Source organism: Podarcis filfolensis (assembly GCF_964270895.1).
Source record: "Podarcis filfolensis genome assembly, chromosome: 16".
Lineage (NCBI taxonomy): Eukaryota > Metazoa > Chordata > Lepidosauria > Squamata > Lacertidae > Podarcis > Podarcis filfolensis.
The window spans coordinates 8,149,170-8,165,895 of record NC_139620.1 but is presented as its reverse complement, the minus strand read 5'-3'; the positions used below and the strand labels follow the sequence as shown (position 1 = coordinate 8,165,895).

Sequence of the window (16,726 nt, the reverse complement as noted above, 5' to 3'; positions counted from 1 at the left end):
AAACAAGGAAGGAGGGAATGGAGTACCTTGGGAAGGCTGCAGCTGGCTGGCTGGCACCCCGAAAGGAGCAGGCCACATACTGCAACATTTCTTGCATGCCCCACATACATTCAACAAAAGGAATGGTGGTGTTACTGAGTCAGACCACTGGTTCGCCTAGCTCAGTACTGTCTACACTGACTGGCAGCAGCTCTCCGGGGTTTCAGGAAGGGGATCTTCCCAGCCCTACCCGCAGATGCCGTTGGGAATCGAACCCGGGACTTTCTGCATGCAAAGCAGATAACCTACCACTCAGCTCCAGCCCTGCCCTCAGATATAATACAGTGGTACCTCGGGTTAAGTACTTAATTCGTTCTGGAGGTCCGTTCTTAACCTGAAGCACCACTTTAGCTAATGGGGCCTCCCGCTGCTGCCACGCGATTTCTGTTCTCCTCCTGAAGTAAAGTTCTTAACCTGAGGTACTATTTCTGGGTTAGCGGAGTCTGTAACCTGAAGCGTATGTAACCCGAAGTGTATGTAACCCGAGGTACCACTGTAGTATGATTGTAGTCCACGTGGTTCTGAGTGAATAAAGGGCTGATTTAAAGAGGGGCATAGCAATTGCCCCCTACTGAATCGGGCCATTGGTCCATCTTGCTCTGAATCTTCTACACTGACTAGTAGCATCTCTTTGATGCTTCAGACAGGGGCTAGGACAATCAATCATTCTTTATTATGGTCAAAGACCAGACAGCAAAGTTAACAACAGCAGGACGTCTTTTCCCAGCCTGACCTGATGCTACAGGAGGCCTTGTGCTGCAGATCTTAATATCCAGGCAGTTTCTGCACGAGACAACTTATAGAGACCATTTCGCCAAGCAGAGAATGCTTGTACAGTGGTACCTCGGGTTAAGAACTTAATTCATTCCGGAGGTCCGTTCTTAACCTGAAACTGTTCTTAACCTGAAGCACCACTTTAGCTAATGGGGCCTCCCGCTGCCGCAACACGATTTCTGTTCTCATCCTGAAGCAAAGTTCTTAACCTGAAGCACTATTTCTGGGTTAGTGGAGTCTGTAACCTGAAGCGTCTGTAACCTGAAGCATATGTAACCCGAGGTACCACTGTAAACAACAGCTGTTTAAGGCAGCTATTTTGCCTGCTGCGTTTTGAAGTCTTGGCCCAAACTAGTTATCGGTGCAGCGTTTAAAAACTAGCCATAGTCAACAAGGATCCACCAACACCATACAAATCAATGTGCTTTACTTGACCCAACAATCCATCCAGAGCCAGTGTGGTGTAGTGGTTAAGAGCGGTGGACTTATAATCTGGTGAACCGGGTTCGCGTCTCCGCTCCTCCACATGCAGCTGCTGGGTGACCTTGGGCTAGACACACTTCTCTGAAGTCTCTCAGCCCCACTCACCTCACAGAGTGTTTGTTGTGGGGGAGGAAGGGAAAGGAGAATGTTAGCCGCTTTGAGACTCCTTAGGGTAGTGATAAAGCGGGATATCAAATCCAAACTGCTTCTCTTCTTCTTCCTCCTCCTCCCAACTCCAAACATGCAAACAAATCTCACTGCAGTTAACCAAAGGCAATCAACCACACCCTGCCCCCCTTCTCTCACTCTATTATTTCAAATAAACAAACTAGCCCTAGTCAATCTGAGCTGGGACGGCCATCTTGGGGAAGCATCTCCTGCTAATGTATACAGAAACGACAAAGATACAGAGGGATACCATATTTTGAAGAGCGAAAAAGAATACACATTTTCCGACTTCTATCTTTAACTACGGATCGCTATGACGACTCTCATTTTAAAATAATAGTAATACAAACGATCGAAGTGGTTATAATCGAATACGTAAGCAATTGTGAAAGTAAATGTGCTCAAATTACAATAAAAAAATAGAACATGTGTTTCAATACATCGGTACGCTGTATGAAATTCCTGAAACACTTTCAGAGGCACTTCGTTCTTCTGTCCGACGCTGTTTGGCCCAAGCGTATTTCTCCGTAGATCTGATCTTGTTCAACAGCTGCTTATTGCCTAAGAGATAGGCGTGAAATTCCTTGCAAGTAACGTGCTTATAATTATATTGCAGTAGCACCATACTTCGCAGCGAGTCCAAGGATAGGTTGCCTCTCTCTTTGCTCAGAGAGAAAGAGAACCCCGCGTTTGCAGGATGCGACGCGAGGGCAAAAAAACCCTGGGCCATCTTCAAAAGTTCCGAGTGGCACATAACGTTTTTGGAAGTCTCAAAGTACTTGGTCCATTTCTGGTGTGCCTGGAGCTTAATGAACTCGTCGTCGCCTTTAAACTGATCCACAAACTTCTCGAGGTTGCAGAATTGATCAAAGCACTTCCCCTCATCTATGGACACATCCCTGTCCAGGAGATACTTTATGGAAGGTCCTACTTTGTCCCACTCTAGCGACTCACTAAGAGACATCCACATGAAGCATGAAAACTCCTTCATGGGCTCCATCCATTTTTCCAGATACTCTATGCAGCTGTCATAGAAGCTATTAACCTCTGCGCAGAATTTGTCACACTCCATGCCGAGACCCGCCTCACGCTTCTCTTTCAGAAGGCTCTTGACCTTCAGGGACATGAAGCTGTTGCTCCTGCGTTCAGCTAGCATGTTCTGGACACAAAGCAGAACTTGCAGAATCTCCACGACCGAATTATTCTCCCTTTCGAGTTCTAAAACGTAGGAGTGAAACATACTCATCAGAGACTGCAGGTGCAATAAGTAAGCCTCGCTAAGCTCATGCTCAAAAAACTCCTGCAACACTGTTGGCGGTTTATTTTGCGAGAGGAAAAATGCCTTGACAGCTGGAAACACATTAATGAGTCTAGTGATGCCTTGAAAGGACGACAACCAGCGTGTTTTGCTGTGAGACAGCAGCTTTTTGTATTCCGTGTCCACAAATTCACAGTACTCCTTTAACTGCTCCGTCTGGACTCTATAGATATGAAAGTACTGGTATATCTTGAAAATGATGCTCTCAACGTCGACATCCAATGTGTCTGCTGCCTGATGGACACAGTTATTCAAAATGTGTGCCGGACATCCCACACCAATGGAAGTTTTGTTATCCAGCTCACTCTTCGACTTTGCAAACACACTTCTTCCTTCTGAATCCTGCTGTGTCCCTCCAAACATTGTGTTGCAGTTGTCACCTGTGAACGCTATGCATTTCTTTAGCAGTCCTTTACTCTCCAGAGTTTCCTTCACGTATGAAAAGATTGTATCTGCACTCTCGTTGGGTTGGCTTTTCATTTCAATTATTTTGGACTGCAAACCGCCACTTTTCCAGTCAAAATACTGAATAACTATTGCAACCACCTTGACCGGACCGTGGTTACTCGCGTCAGTAGAAACGCCACAATAACCTATTTCGTTTTCTTCAAGGCTTCTCAGAACGTTTTCCAAACAATCGGGAGCCAATACAGAATTTACAATTGCCTCTGTCTTGGTTTTTGCACTTGAAAACTTCCTTGCAATATCAGAATCCGGGAACATTGTCTTCAAGAGGCCTGAAGTGCATGTCATCACGTTATAACTGTGGTGGTGTTTGACGGTGTGAAAAGCGAAAGTCCCTTCTGCTGCCGTCACTTCATCTTCCCATTTGCTGTTACAGGGTTTTACCAAAACGTTTGCCAATTTTGCTGAAGAAGCTTCTCCTCGAATTGCCATTTTGTGTTTCTCGGAGTCCATGTGCGATTGCAGGTCGCGTCCTCCTTTATGTGCCACAGAGACGAACGTACCCGGTCTACATACCAGGCATTCGCCTTCGAAGTCATCTCTACCTCTTCTGAAACAGGTATACTTCCTCTGTAGCTCGACAGAAAATCTACATTTTCTTTTCGGCATTTTGTCACGTAAGAAGCACAGAACGCAGATAAAACCGTTAAGAAAGGTGGCGAAAGACTAAACAGAACTTGGAACTGGAAGTTAACATCGTACAGCATTGCCTCCTATAACAGAGCGAAGAGCCCTACAAAAGAATACAAGACAGAAAATTACTTACTGAGCAATTCATGTATCCTTCAGGAAAAAGACTAGAACCCTCTATTGGGTACCTTTATAAAGAATTCAGATGTGTAGTATTATTTTTCACTTTTATATCCCACCCTTTCACCAAAGCATTCACTGTGATGTGGATGGGTAAGGGAGCAAACCTGTGAGGAAGGCTGGTGCATGGTCTTGTGTAGAGCTTTGAAGGGTACAAATTCGCTTCTTCCCAGCACATCTAGGGATCCAAGGGTGAGGACGCCTGGCCTAAAGAAACCAAATACATAATTTTAAAAGGGGGGGGGACCTAAAAACCTATAAAACAGCAATAGAAAGGCACATAAAGGTAAAGGGACCCCTGACCATTAGGTCCAGTAATGGCCGACTCCGGAGTTGTGGCGCTCATCTCGCTTTATTGGCCGAGGGAGCCGGCGTACAGCTTCCGGGTCATGTGGCCAGCATGACTAAGCCGCTTCTGGCGAACCAGAGCAGCGCACGGAAACACCGTTTACCTTCCCGCCAGAGCGGTACCTATTTATCTACTTGCACTGGTGTGCTTTCGAACTGCTAGGTTGGCAGGAGCAGGGACCAAGCAATGGGAGCTCATCCCATCACGGGGATTGGAACTGCCGACCTTCTGATCGGCAAGTCCTAGGCTCTGTGGTTTAACCCACAGCGCCACCCGCGTCCCTACAAAGGCACATACAATCAAATAAAAGAGAAATCCAGAGGATTCACACATGTAAAACAGAGTCCAGTCTTATGGGTCTGGGAAAGCCTGGCCAAAAAGAAGCTTTCGCAAGACTTGTGAACCAAATGATGGCTGCTTCTTCGTGTATGGCAAAGGGAAGGGCATTCCACAATCCAGTGACAACAGCATAAAAAACACGACCTGTCATTCAGCTAAAGGGCCTGCACCACAGCTTTCCACACTTTTCATGTTGGTGACACACTTTTTAGATGTGCTTCATTTTGTGACACAGTGAATCAGTTTTACTAGCAAACTGGAGGTTAAACAAACCCCTCTCACAGGGAGCATTCACGCAACACACCTACACACTGCAGCCGACACACTAAAGTGTCGCGACACACAGTTTGGAAAGCTCTGACATACACACATGCCGATCAAAACAAACTTGGTTCTAGACAGAGACATATTCAAATACACCACCACCACCTCACGCACAATGCTGTGGACCTAAACTTGCCTTGCTACACACTTACCTTGGGCAACAACGAGGCAACGTATCATCATCATTACCATCATAATTTATTATTTATACCCCGCCCATCTGGTTGGGTTTCCCCAGACACTCTGGGCGGCTTCCAACAGAACGCTAAAACACAATAACCTATTAAAAACATTAAAAGCTTCCCTAAAGAGGGCTGCCTTCAGATGTCTTCTAAAAGTCTGGTAGTTGTTTTTCTCTTTGACATCTGGTGGGAGGGCATTCCACAGGGCGGGTGCCACCACCGAGAAGGCCTTCTGCCTGGTTCCCTGTAACTTGGCTTCTAGCAGCGAGGGAACCCCCAGAAGGCCCTCGACACTGGACCTCAGTGTCAAGGCTGAAAGATGGGGGTGGAGACGCTCCTTCAGGTATACTGGACCAAGGCCGTTTAGGGCCGTCTGCCACTTGGTGGTACAGCATTGGCATGCACCCCCCAACTCCTCCCCAGCTACTGATGATCCCCCTTATAAGTTGTAGCTGTCCTCTAGGTAATGCCACACATAGGGGCAAACCCCATTCTACTGCCAACCTCTCTTCCGCTATCAATGCACCCCCCCAAAAAAACCAAGCTACTGAACACCACCTGCCTTGGCCAGGCTGGTCTTAGCACCCTAGCCCATCACCCTTCCAATTCCCAAGTGGAGAGGCACTGGGGTAGGGCAAGGCAAAGAAGCCCACCTCCCTCTCTGTCCTGTACAATACAGGATTGTCCCGTATTTCAATGTAAAACGCTGCGTCCTGTATGGATAGTTTTGTCCTGTACTTCAGCTTTCTTTTCTCCGCCAAGTTAGGGATCCCCTCCAAATGCAGTGTCTGAAAGGGTGTGTGAAAGGTCATGTATTTAAGCTCTGGGTAGCCAAGTGCAGGCAGATTGACAAATCCACGTCTATGTGCTGTGACAAATCCCGGAGGGGCCATCGTGTTAGGCTGCAGTGGATTGTAACGGGTTGCTTTGAAGTCACTTCAACACCAGATTTTTTTTGCGGGGGGTGGGGTGGAATCAGGGCGAGATTTAGGTTTGATGAGGCCCTAAGCTACTGAAGGTAATGGGGCCCTTTATGTCCAGCTGTCCTTTGTCAACAACAAATTGTCGCTCTTTTTTTTGTGTTGAATATATGCTATATGGTAATTTATGGACCTAACAGGTATCTAAAGCCATTTGCACATAACACAATATATATTTTATCAAAGTAACTGCTGAACTGACATACAATTAAGAATAAGTATATGAATAGTGAAATACAATTAAGAAGTAGTATATTAATAGTGAAATAATTATTAAGCTCTAACTTAAAATGATGTACAGTGGTACCTCGGGTTAAGTACTTAATTCGTTCCAGAGGTCCATTCTTAACCTGAAACTGTTCTCAATCTGAAGCACCACTTTAGCTAATGGGGCCTCCTGCTACTGCTGCGCTGCCACGATTTCTGTTCTCATCCTGAAGCAAAGTTCTTAACCCGAGGTAAAATTTCTGGGTTAGCGGAGTCTGTAACCTGAAGCGTCTGTAACCTGAGGTACCGCTGCAGTTACAGGTAGGTAGCCGTGTTGGTCTGCCGCAGTCAAAACAAAAATAAATAAATAAAAATTCCTTCCAGTAGCACACGAAAGCTCATACCGATAATGAACTTAGTTGGTCTCTTAAGGTGCTACTGGAATGAATTTTTATTTTTTTTATTAAAATGATGTTTTATGCATAACGAATTTAGTAATGCAAACCCATTGGCATTTGGCAATCACAAAAGTTCCTTTAGAAACACAATTTACAAAGACTCACAATTTTTTGGGGGGGCGGCCCAAGATAGTGGGGCCCTAAACTATAGCTTGTTTAGCTTATACGACACTGTAATGTCATGTCCCCTCCCCGGACCGCACCTCCCTGCCCTGTATTTTTCTGGCAACCCATCCCTCCACCTCTTCATCGCCCCTGCCCCGCATGATCGTAGCCAGGATTACTTTTTGGAGGGCAGAACCTCTGTCTGCTACGTATTTTTATTGATCTTTATTGATTTGGGGGGAGGGGCAGCTGGCCCTTCCCACTCCCGCCTCCCCAGCCAAGCCGGGGCTCCAGCCAGCCCTTCTTCACCACCAGCCCCGGGCCCGACGCAGACCCACCCACCTGCCCGCCTCCGCCACCCGCCGTTAGAGGCGCCATTGTCACACCCTCCTCCGCCGCCACCGCCGCCACGTGCAAGAAGAGGACCCCGCGCCCTCGCAGCGCCGCCTCTCCGACACGTCATTTCAGCGCGACTCCAGAGGCGCAGCGTCCGCTTCGACGTCGGAAGTGGGGGAAAGGAAAGCGGCGTGAAATAAGTCGCGGGCGGAGTGAGAAAAGTCCCCGGCGGAAGAATGGCCATTTCAGAAGGTGCTGAGGATGCACAGCTTGCAGAACGTGATGGGCCCAAGGGAAACAACACCTAACCGTGGTTTGCTTTCCTTACTTCTATATTCAGTCCACTTTTGTTGTCGTTTAGTCGTGTCCGCATCTTCCTGACCCCCTGGACCCGAGCACGCCAGGCCCTCCTGTCTTCCACTGCCTCCTGCAGTTTGGTCAAACTCATGCTGGTAGCTTTGAGAACACTGTCCCACCATCTTGTCCTCTGTTGTCCCCTTCTCCTTGTGCCCTCCATCTTTCCCAACATCAGGGTCTTTTCCAGGGAGTCTTCTCTTCTCATGAGGTGGCCAAAGTATTGGAGCCTCAGCTTCAGGATCTGTCCTTCCAGTGAGCACTCAGGGCTGATTTCCTTCAGAATGGAGAGGTTTGATCTTCTTGCAGTCCATGGGACTCTCAAGAGTCTCCTCCAGCACCATAATTCAAAAGCATTCATTCTTTGGCGATCAGCCTTCTTTCTGGTCCAGCTCTCACTTCCATACATCACTACTGGGAAAACCATAGCTTGAACTATACGGACCTTTGTTGGCAAGGTGATGTCTCTGCTTTTTAAGGTGCTGTCTAGGTTTCTCATCGCTTTTCTTCCAAGAAGCAGGCGTCTTTTAATTTCGTGGCTGCTGTCACCATCTGCAGTGATCATGGAGCCCAAGAAAGTAAAATCTCTCACTGCCTCCATTTCTTCTACTTCTACAGTATTTGCCAGGAGGTGATGGGCCCAGTGGCCATGATCTTCCTTTTTTTTGATGTTGAGCTTCAAACCATATTTTGTGCTCTCCTCTTTCATCCTCATTAAAAGGTTCTTTAATTCCTCCTCACTTTCTGCCATCAGGGTTGTGTCATCTGCATATCTGAAGTTGTTGATATTTCTTCCGGCAATCTTAATTCCACTTTAGCATTATCTAAAAGGGTGGATTTACAACAGGCATAGGTAAACTTGGCCCTCCAGATGGTTTGGGACTACAATTCCCATGATCCCTAGCTAACATGACTAGTGGTCAGGTATGATGGGAATTGTAGTCCCAAAAACATCAGGATGGCTGAGTTTGCCTATGCCTGATTTACAACCTCCAGTTTCTAGGCTTCACAAGTATATCATGCCTCCACACACAAGACTTAACTTGGCAAGTTAAACCAGTTTCACTGTATATTTGGAGGGGTTTCCAGTCTCCTTTCTCCCGCCTTTTTCCTTTTACCTGTCCCTCTGTCTCCCTCGTGGGAGGAGCCATTTCAAGAAGGTCGCACCTGCAGATCTGCAGGCAGATCCGGCCCTCCAGATGTTTTTGGGACTACAATTCCCATCATCCCTGAGCACTGGTCCTGTTAGCTAGGGAGGATGGAAGTTGTAGTCCCAAGTTGACTGTCTCAAGGCAAACCTTAAAAAATGTAGTATAAACACTGACAACCGGGAAACACTGGCCTGCAAGCACTCCAGTTGGAGAACAGCCTTTACCAAAGGTGTCATGGGCTTTGAAGACACTCAAACTCAGGACACAAGGGAGAAATGTGCTAAGAGGAAGGCACGCTTGGCAAATCCACACCGTGATCAACTCCCGCCAGGGAACCAATGTCCCCACTGTGGAAGGACGTGTGGATCCAGAATTGGCCTCCACAGTCACTTACGGACTCATTATTAAAACCGTGTTCATGGAAGACAATCTTACTCAGCTATGAGTGATCGCCAAAGAAGAAGAAGAAGAAGTCCTAAAACATCTGGAGGGCCGAGTTTGGGATGCCTGGTTTAATTCATTTATTGCAAAACAATTTACATAAAACATAAACCAAAAAGCAACACAAACAAACCATAGACACTAACGGTAACAACATATCGTTTAACATTACACACACTGACTTCCGATTCACCTCATTGTATTTTTTACGCATTGTTGGTCTATACAGACTTCTTGTTGTTTTTTCCTGTTACATACCAAGAGAAATTTTTGCTTTTATAATTTCCTTGTAATTCAAGATTCATTCTAAATCTGTCAGGAGATTTGCATTGTCACAGCGCTTTCTAAGATATTCTTTAAATATTGTCCAATCTTTAATCACTTTCTGATTTGAGTTTCCTCTTATTCTCCCATTTATTTTTGCAAGTTCTAAATATTCTATCAACTTCCCTTGCCAGTCAATTTTTGTGGGGATTGAGTCACCTTTCCAGTTTTTTGCTATTAAAGTTATAGCTGCTGTGGTTGCATCCATTAAAAAAAGGTTCTAAAGTTTTTACGCTCCCTAGGCGCAAGGTTAGAGGACCTGATTATTTGAAACCCCCACAGCAAAAGAAAGTGTCTCGTCCTCGTCACTCATCATTTCACTTCCCAACCCTTTCCTACAAACTCCCAACAACCACTCTTTGCCCCGCACATGGCGGCTCCTCCCAGCTGCGGCAGAGCACCGGAAATCACGGTAGAGGCATCATAGAGACTGTGGGCTGAAACCTCTTCGGGGCAGAACTCCTCCCCTCCCCGGAATCGGCCCGCGCGTGCGCAGTGCGTGCGTAAGGGGCAAACAACAACCTTCTTCCCAAAATGCGCCGCGTGAGCGTTATGAGTGAGGCGGAAGTAGGTGCCAGGAAGCCCCGCCTCATAACAATGATGGGGCCAAGATGGCGCCTGGCTATAGCTGCGCTTGTGGGCTTCGTCGTTGCTGCCCCCGGGTAAGTTATGAGGGGCTAAGGGTGGGTGGAGGGCCTCGGGCATTTTTGGGGAAGGGGAAAGTGGGGCTTCCAAGTGAATGGTGGTCACCTGAGCGCCGCAAGGGTGAGTCCACACTGTACCTTTAAATCGCTTTTATACCATTTTATATGGTTTCCCCGCAAAGAATTCTGGGAGATGTAGTTTGCTAAGGGTGTTGAGAGCCCTTAGGTGACTCGCCTATTCCCCCCCCCCCCCCGCCCAGCTACAATTCCCGGAGTGGTTTAGCAAGCACTCTCTCTTCTTTGGGAGCTCTGGAAAATGTAATTCTGGGAGAAGAATTTGATAAACAAATAATAATAGAATTATAGAGTTGGAAGGGTCTCTGGGATTCATCTAGTCCAATCCCTGGCAATGCAGGGATAAATACCATCGCCCTGACTCTGGGGCGGGGTTGCAGTTTTGCGAAAAGATTCGACTGTAACCTATTGCTTTGCAGTAAACAACAATGGACTCCTAACTCCTCTTGACTCTCGAGTTGTATTGGCGTAACTCAGAAGATAATGGGACGTGGATGGCGCTGTGGGTTAAACCGCAGAGCCTATGGCTTGCCGATCAGAAGGTCGGCGGTTCGAATCCCCGTGATGGGGTGAGCTCCCGTTGCTCAGTCCCTGCTCCTGCCAACCTAGCAGTCCGAAAGCACGTCAAAGTGCAAGTAGATAAATAGGTACCGCTCCAGCGGGAAGGTAAATGGCGTTTTCGTGCGCTGCTCTGGTTTGCCAGAAGCGGCTTAGTCATGCTGGCCACATGCTGTACGCTGGCTCCCTCGGCCAATAAAGCGAGATGAGCGCCGCAACCCCAGAGTCGTCCGCGACTGGACCTAATGGTCAGGGATCCCTTTTAACTCAGAAGATAAGCCATTTTTGGCTTACAACATTAAGGTTAAGCGTCTGATGCTCTGCTGCAAGTCGTGTCTAAGAAACAAAACGAGAGGAAAATGACCATCTGCACCTAACAAGAGAGATTTTATCTTAGGTGCATTACTGAAGGCAGCAACCAACACTAAAGATTTCTCTAAATGTATTTGCCTGGAACCATGTTCACACCATACATTGAAAACAGTGCGATATCACTTTTAAAAGTAATGGCTCCCCCCCTTTTTTCTAAGCTACAAAGTCTCAAGCCTTGTGCTTTTGCGGAAGCTGTTTGATTCTTCTTCACCAAGGTTTGTTCTTCTTTGTATCTTGCAACGTGATCTTTAATTATTTTTTCCACCAATTTAACTGGAGCTGACTCTGTTAATCAGATGATGGGGATAAACTAGTGGGAGAGCTGTGGCTTTTATGCCCTACTTGTGGACTTCATTAGAGCAACAGATTGGTCACTGTGAGAAACTGCACTAGACGGGCTTTTGGTTTTATCCACCAGGACTGCCCACAATTGTCTTTAAAGTGACAGATTAGCCTGTTGCCCCCATTACCTCTCATTTTTATCATTTTAATCTCTCTGCAATGTTCTCTCTCTCTCTCTTTCTTTTTCTGTCCTGTTTCCAGGTTGGCTGAAGTGGCTTTGGAAAGTGATGGGAAAAACCCAGGTGAGAGAGGATAATTGTATCTGTTTTGGCTATGTGAGTTTGTTTTGTAGTTTGATTTTTTGTCTGGAAGAACCGAGATGGAGTGGAGGGCAGGGAGAGGTATGATATAATTGTGCTGCAAAAGATCTGAATGCGTGTCATTTCCTTGGCTGTGTGGCCCTTAATTTCCTCAAAACACTGTTGAGTATGATGCTCAGCAGAATGGACCAGTGGGCCATCTAGTCCATCATCCTGTTCTCACGGTAGCCAACCAGATGTCTGGGAAGCCTGACATCAATAGTTCTCTGCTCACCTTCAAAATTCCTAGCATCTAGTGCTCCAAAGTATTGCCGCTTCTGACAGTGGAAGCAGAACGTTGCCATTGTGACTAGTAGCCATTGATAGCCTTTGTTGTTGCTGTTTAGTTGTTCAGTCGTGTCCAACTCTTCGTGACCCCATGGACCAGAGCACGCCAGGCACTCCTGTCTGCCACTGCCTCCCGCATGTTTGGTCAAACTCATGTTTGTAGCTTCAAGAACACTGTCCAACCATCTCGTCCTCTGTCGTCCCCTTCTCCTTGTGGCCTCCATCTTTCCCAACATCAGGGTCTTTTCCAGGGAGTATTCTCTTCTCCTGAGGTGGCCAAAGTCTTGGAGCCTCAGCTTCAGGATCTGTCCTTCCAGTGAGCACTCAGGGCTGATTTCCCTAAGAATGGATAGGTTTGATCTTCTTGCAGTCCATGGGACTCTCAAGCGTCTCTTCTAGCACCTAAATTCAAAAGCACCAATTCTTTGGCTATCAGCCTTCTTTATAGTCCAGCTTCATGAATGTGTCTAATCCTCTTTTGAGGCCATCCAAATTGATGGCTATCTCTGCTTCCTGCGGGAACAAGTTCTGCAGGTTAACTGTGTGCTCTGGATTGGTCCTGAATCTTCCAATGTTCAGCTTTATTGGATGCCTACGACTTCTATTTTTATGATAGAAGGAGAAAACTAAGAGCAGTTCTGCCGGGTCAGGCCAATGGCCTATCTAGCCAGTAAAAACACTGATAGCATTTTCCTTCATGGATTTGCCTAAGCCTCTTTTAAAGCCACCCAAGTTAGTGCCCGCTGCCGCCGCTTGCGAGCGTGAGTTGTGTAGCTTAACTCTGCGCTGCATAAAGAGCTGTGTGTGTCTGTTTTGTTGAAGCTGACTCCTGATCTCCTCTTTGGCTTCCTGCAGCCAGTTTGCCTGGGGCCACGCCGTGTTGGCAAAGCGAGGATTTCGTGGTGACCCAGCAGTGCGCTCCCTGCCAGAGTTTTCAGGCGGTAAGTGAACCTCCCGACAGGAACAAAAAGTCGGGCAAGGGTAAAAATGAAACGCCTTTACTGCTTACTAAAATATGTGCAAAAGAGGTTGATGTTCCCACTTTCAAACATATCTTATCCACTGTAGCGTTTAATGCCACAAAATAAGATAACGGGCACAGAAGCTTCAATACAATAATAACACAGAAGGTAGAATGATGTCAAGGCCAGTACTGAGCTCAGTATGGTTTACACCAGGGGTAGGCAACCTAAGGCCCGGGGGCCAGATCTGGCCCAATCGCCTTCTAAATCCGGCCCACGGACAGTCTGGGAATCAGCGTGTTTTTACATGAATAGAATGTGTCCTTTTATTTCAAATGCATCTCTGGGTTAATTGTGGGGCATAGGAAATCGTTCTCCCCCCCCCCCCAAAAAAAAATAGTCTGGCCCACCACATGGTCTGAGGGATGGTGGACTGGCCCCCTGCTGAAAAAGGTTGCTGACCCCTGGTTTACACTGACAGGTCACGGTTGTCCAGGGTATCAGATGGAGAATCTTTCCTAGCCCTACAGGCAGATATCAGGGGTTGAACCTGGGACCTTATGCATACAAACCAGATGCTTTTATCACTGATCTATACTGTATTCCTTCCTTTAAAAATAAAGATGCTAGTCCTCAAGATTCTGAATAAAAGGCTAACTTAAATAGGAAGCTGCCTTAACACTGACTCAGACCAGTGTCCATCAAGCTCATTATTGCCTTCAAACTGACTGGCAGGAGCACTCCAGGGGTTCAGGCAGGGCTGTCTTTCAGCCCCAGAGATGCCATTGCGGGTTGAACCCGGGTCCTTTGTGTGATGCAAAGCCAATATTCTATTAAACCAGAATGGGGAAGGGGTGGATTCCCCATGCCCCGGTCAGAAGCGATCAGCTCCCCGGTTGGTTATTGCAACAGCTTTTCCGAAGCACTGAATCGCATGCGCTTGGCAGCTGTGTTATTTAATGAAACATGTGCTCTCGGTTGTAGAGAACGATGCCAGAATGCAGCGTGACGGGTTTCATTGAGCAGATCAACTGCAGCGCTTCCAAGAAGGGCGAATACAAGAGGTGAGCTCACTGTGAGGAGAAGAGCAGCGGGCCATGCCACCCCGGGGTGCTGCCTCTGACAGTGGCCAGCGGCAGATCCTGCTGGAGCAAGGGGTGCTTACTAATGTCGCAGATCAGTTATGTACACAGGATGGCAGTGAAGGCGAGCCTCTGGCAGTGAGAGGCGGCCCTCCAAACCTCTCTTATCTGGCCCTTAAGGCTCTGCAGACCACACACCTCACCATCATTGATTCATAGCCTCCTTGGCTGTGCTTGGCTGGGATGTGTCCCTGAAGTCTCTGATAATGCTTCTTGCCTGCAACCCCTACTGTAACTGATCTGTCATGGATGTTTTAGCTGAGATTCCCGCATTGCAGGGGCTTGGACTTGATGGCCCTCGGGGACCCCGATTCTACGATGTGCTGCTAACAACTTTCTACTGAAGCAGGAAGGGCTCCGTAAGCCTCTGGGTTAAAGGGGGGAATCATGGCAGTCTGAAAGCTGAGAAGCAAGAAGGTTTTTCTTCTTCTTTTCCTTTTTGAATGCCCCTGCCCTGGTGACAGCCAACCAGATCTCCCGTCTGTCAGGAATACTCCCTCCCATTCCTACCCTCCCGCTGGTTTTCTGTTCCTCCTGACAGACAGCATTCCATGGCTGCTGAGAAGGCTTGTTTTGCAGGGGGAACTAATCCCTGAAGATCCCACCCAATATTTGTTCTTCTGCAAATGCCAGAGTTTCCATGAGCTAGCTTTCATCTCGTTTCAGTACGTTTCCAAGCACAATTCAAAGTATTGGTGCTGACCTTTAAAGCCCTAAACTGCCTCGGCCCAGTATACCTGAAGGAGCGTCTCCACCCCCATCGTTCAGCCCAGACACTGAGGTCCAGCATCGAGGGCCTTCTGGCTGTTCCCTCCCTGTGAGAAGCCAAGTTACAGGGAACCAGGCAGAGGGCCTTCTCGGTAGTGGCACCCGCCCTGTGGAACGCCCTCGCAGCAGATGTCAAAGAGAAAAACAACTACCAGACTTTTAGAAGACATCTGAAGGCAGCCCTGTTTAGGGAAGCTTTTAATGTTTAATAGGTTCTTGTATTTTAATATTCTGTCGGAAGCTGCCCAGAGTGGCTGGAGAAACCCAGCCAGGTGGGCGGGGTATAAATAATAAAATATTATTATTATTCTCAGTCCCTCTGCCCCTTTCAACCTTTAGTCACATAGCCACGGCACTTGGCTCTTCAGTTTGCCACTAGAGGGAGCAGCCAGCCTGTTTTCACTCACCTGTCTGATGCGTTCTGTGCTTCGACTCGCAGGTGAAGGGCCTAACCAACACCCCTTTCCAGCCATCCCTGTCTCCCTTACGCTGTTGTGTCGTGTGGGGCATCTTGGGATGGGAACGCACACCGCTCCCTTCTGCATGCTCCCTCCTCTGTGTCTCCATCAGCAGAGGATCGTGCTCACCTTGCCTTCTTCTTGCAGCTGCCGTTCCATGGAGATGGAAGCTCGCATCTTCTGGAAGTTCGAGGGCGCCATGCTGGGCGTGGCGGCCGTCTTCGCCCTGCTGGTGGTATGTCGGCAGCGCATGCTCGACCGCAGAGCCTTGGAGAAAGTGCGCAAGCAGATAGAATCCATCTAGTGGCGCCGGGGTCTCTCGCCGCTCTTTTCGGAACAGAACCTAGCGGCAGCGGTTGGAGGGCAGCGGTGGGAACGAATCTTCCATTGGACTGTGTGGAGGAGAGAACGGGCACCCCGTCCTCATTGGAAAGTATTTGCCCTCCTTCACTTCTGGCCACTAGGGAATGCTGCTTCGCACACCTGGGACCTAAAGGCACTTGGACTGAAACTGCTGCATTGAAACACGGGCAACTTGCTTTGTTTTCTGAACACCCTGGGCACTTGTACGACGAACAGTTCTGCTCCCCACATTGTCTGTGGTGCATCCTGACTTGGTTTGCTGCGTGGCCTCAATCTGTTGCAAACTCCTCGGCCTCTCTAGACTGTGTTGGATTCAAAGGAGCAAGCCCGGCACCTCCCTAGTCATACCACTGTTTTATTAAAGACCAGAAACCCCAGTGAGCATCTCTAAATCTTGTAAGGAAAGTGACTGATCTCTGCCCTTATTCATGCAGTTCCAAAGCCCTTTCATTTTGAGGGTGTGGAAAATGTAGCTCTATTTTGGCTTTTTTAAAAAGCCGTCCTGTGTATTGTCTGGGGGTGGGGTGGGGGGTGCCGCCAGAACTTTACTGTGGCTTATTTTAAACAGCCGTCCCTACAGGATTCCTCTGTAAGAAACCTCAATGTGATTAAAAGCACGACGAAGCTTTCCGAACGTGCGTGCTCTGCTTTGTAACCGGTGCTGGCAAAAAGATTTTTCTTTTCTTTTTCTGTGCTGGCAGATTTGTGTGGCCCAGCAGAAGCCAAATGGGACAGAACTGGATCTGTTTAGCTTGGTGGAACTGAGGCCAGAGCAGGCAAAATTCTGCATTTGAAAAAAACTGGGGAGCAGAGATGGTAAAGGGAGGAATGGGGCACCTTGGTGAAAC

The 16,726-nt window shown here is 47.7% G+C and overlaps 2 protein-coding genes across 4 annotated transcripts; one reads left to right on the top strand and one right to left on the bottom strand.

The window, feature by feature from the left end:
• Positions 1-1,223: 1,223 nt before the first annotated feature.
• LOC310751692 (uncharacterized protein) lies at positions 1,224-7,478 on the bottom strand. Of its 3 annotated transcripts, none has more exons than XM_083591177.1 (3): positions 7,352-7,478; positions 4,165-4,264; positions 1,224-3,980 (listed from the first exon to the last, which is right to left on the bottom strand). In XM_083591177.1, the coding sequence occupies exon 3, from the start codon at positions 3,854-3,856 to the stop codon at positions 1,898-1,900; it is 1,959 nt and encodes a 652-aa protein (XP_083447303.1). In that variant the 5' UTR covers positions 3,857-3,980; positions 4,165-4,264; positions 7,352-7,478; the 3' UTR covers positions 1,224-1,897. The 3 variants fall into 3 exon arrangements, with proteins under 3 accessions (XP_083447303.1, XP_083447302.1, XP_083447301.1); XM_083591176.1 differs by having other exon boundaries at positions 7,344-7,477; XM_083591175.1 differs by having other exon boundaries at positions 4,066-4,264; positions 7,344-7,436.
• A 1,871-nt stretch (positions 7,479-9,349) lies between these two features.
• Positions 9,350-16,512, top strand: JTB (jumping translocation breakpoint). The gene is made up of 5 exons (XM_083591615.1): positions 9,350-10,269; positions 11,800-11,840; positions 13,041-13,126; positions 14,132-14,211; positions 15,663-16,512. The coding sequence occupies exons 1-5, from the start codon at positions 10,142-10,144 to the stop codon at positions 15,817-15,819; spliced, it is 492 nt and encodes a 163-aa protein (XP_083447741.1). The 5' UTR covers positions 9,350-10,141; the 3' UTR covers positions 15,820-16,512.
• Positions 16,513-16,726: the final 214 nt, after the last annotated feature.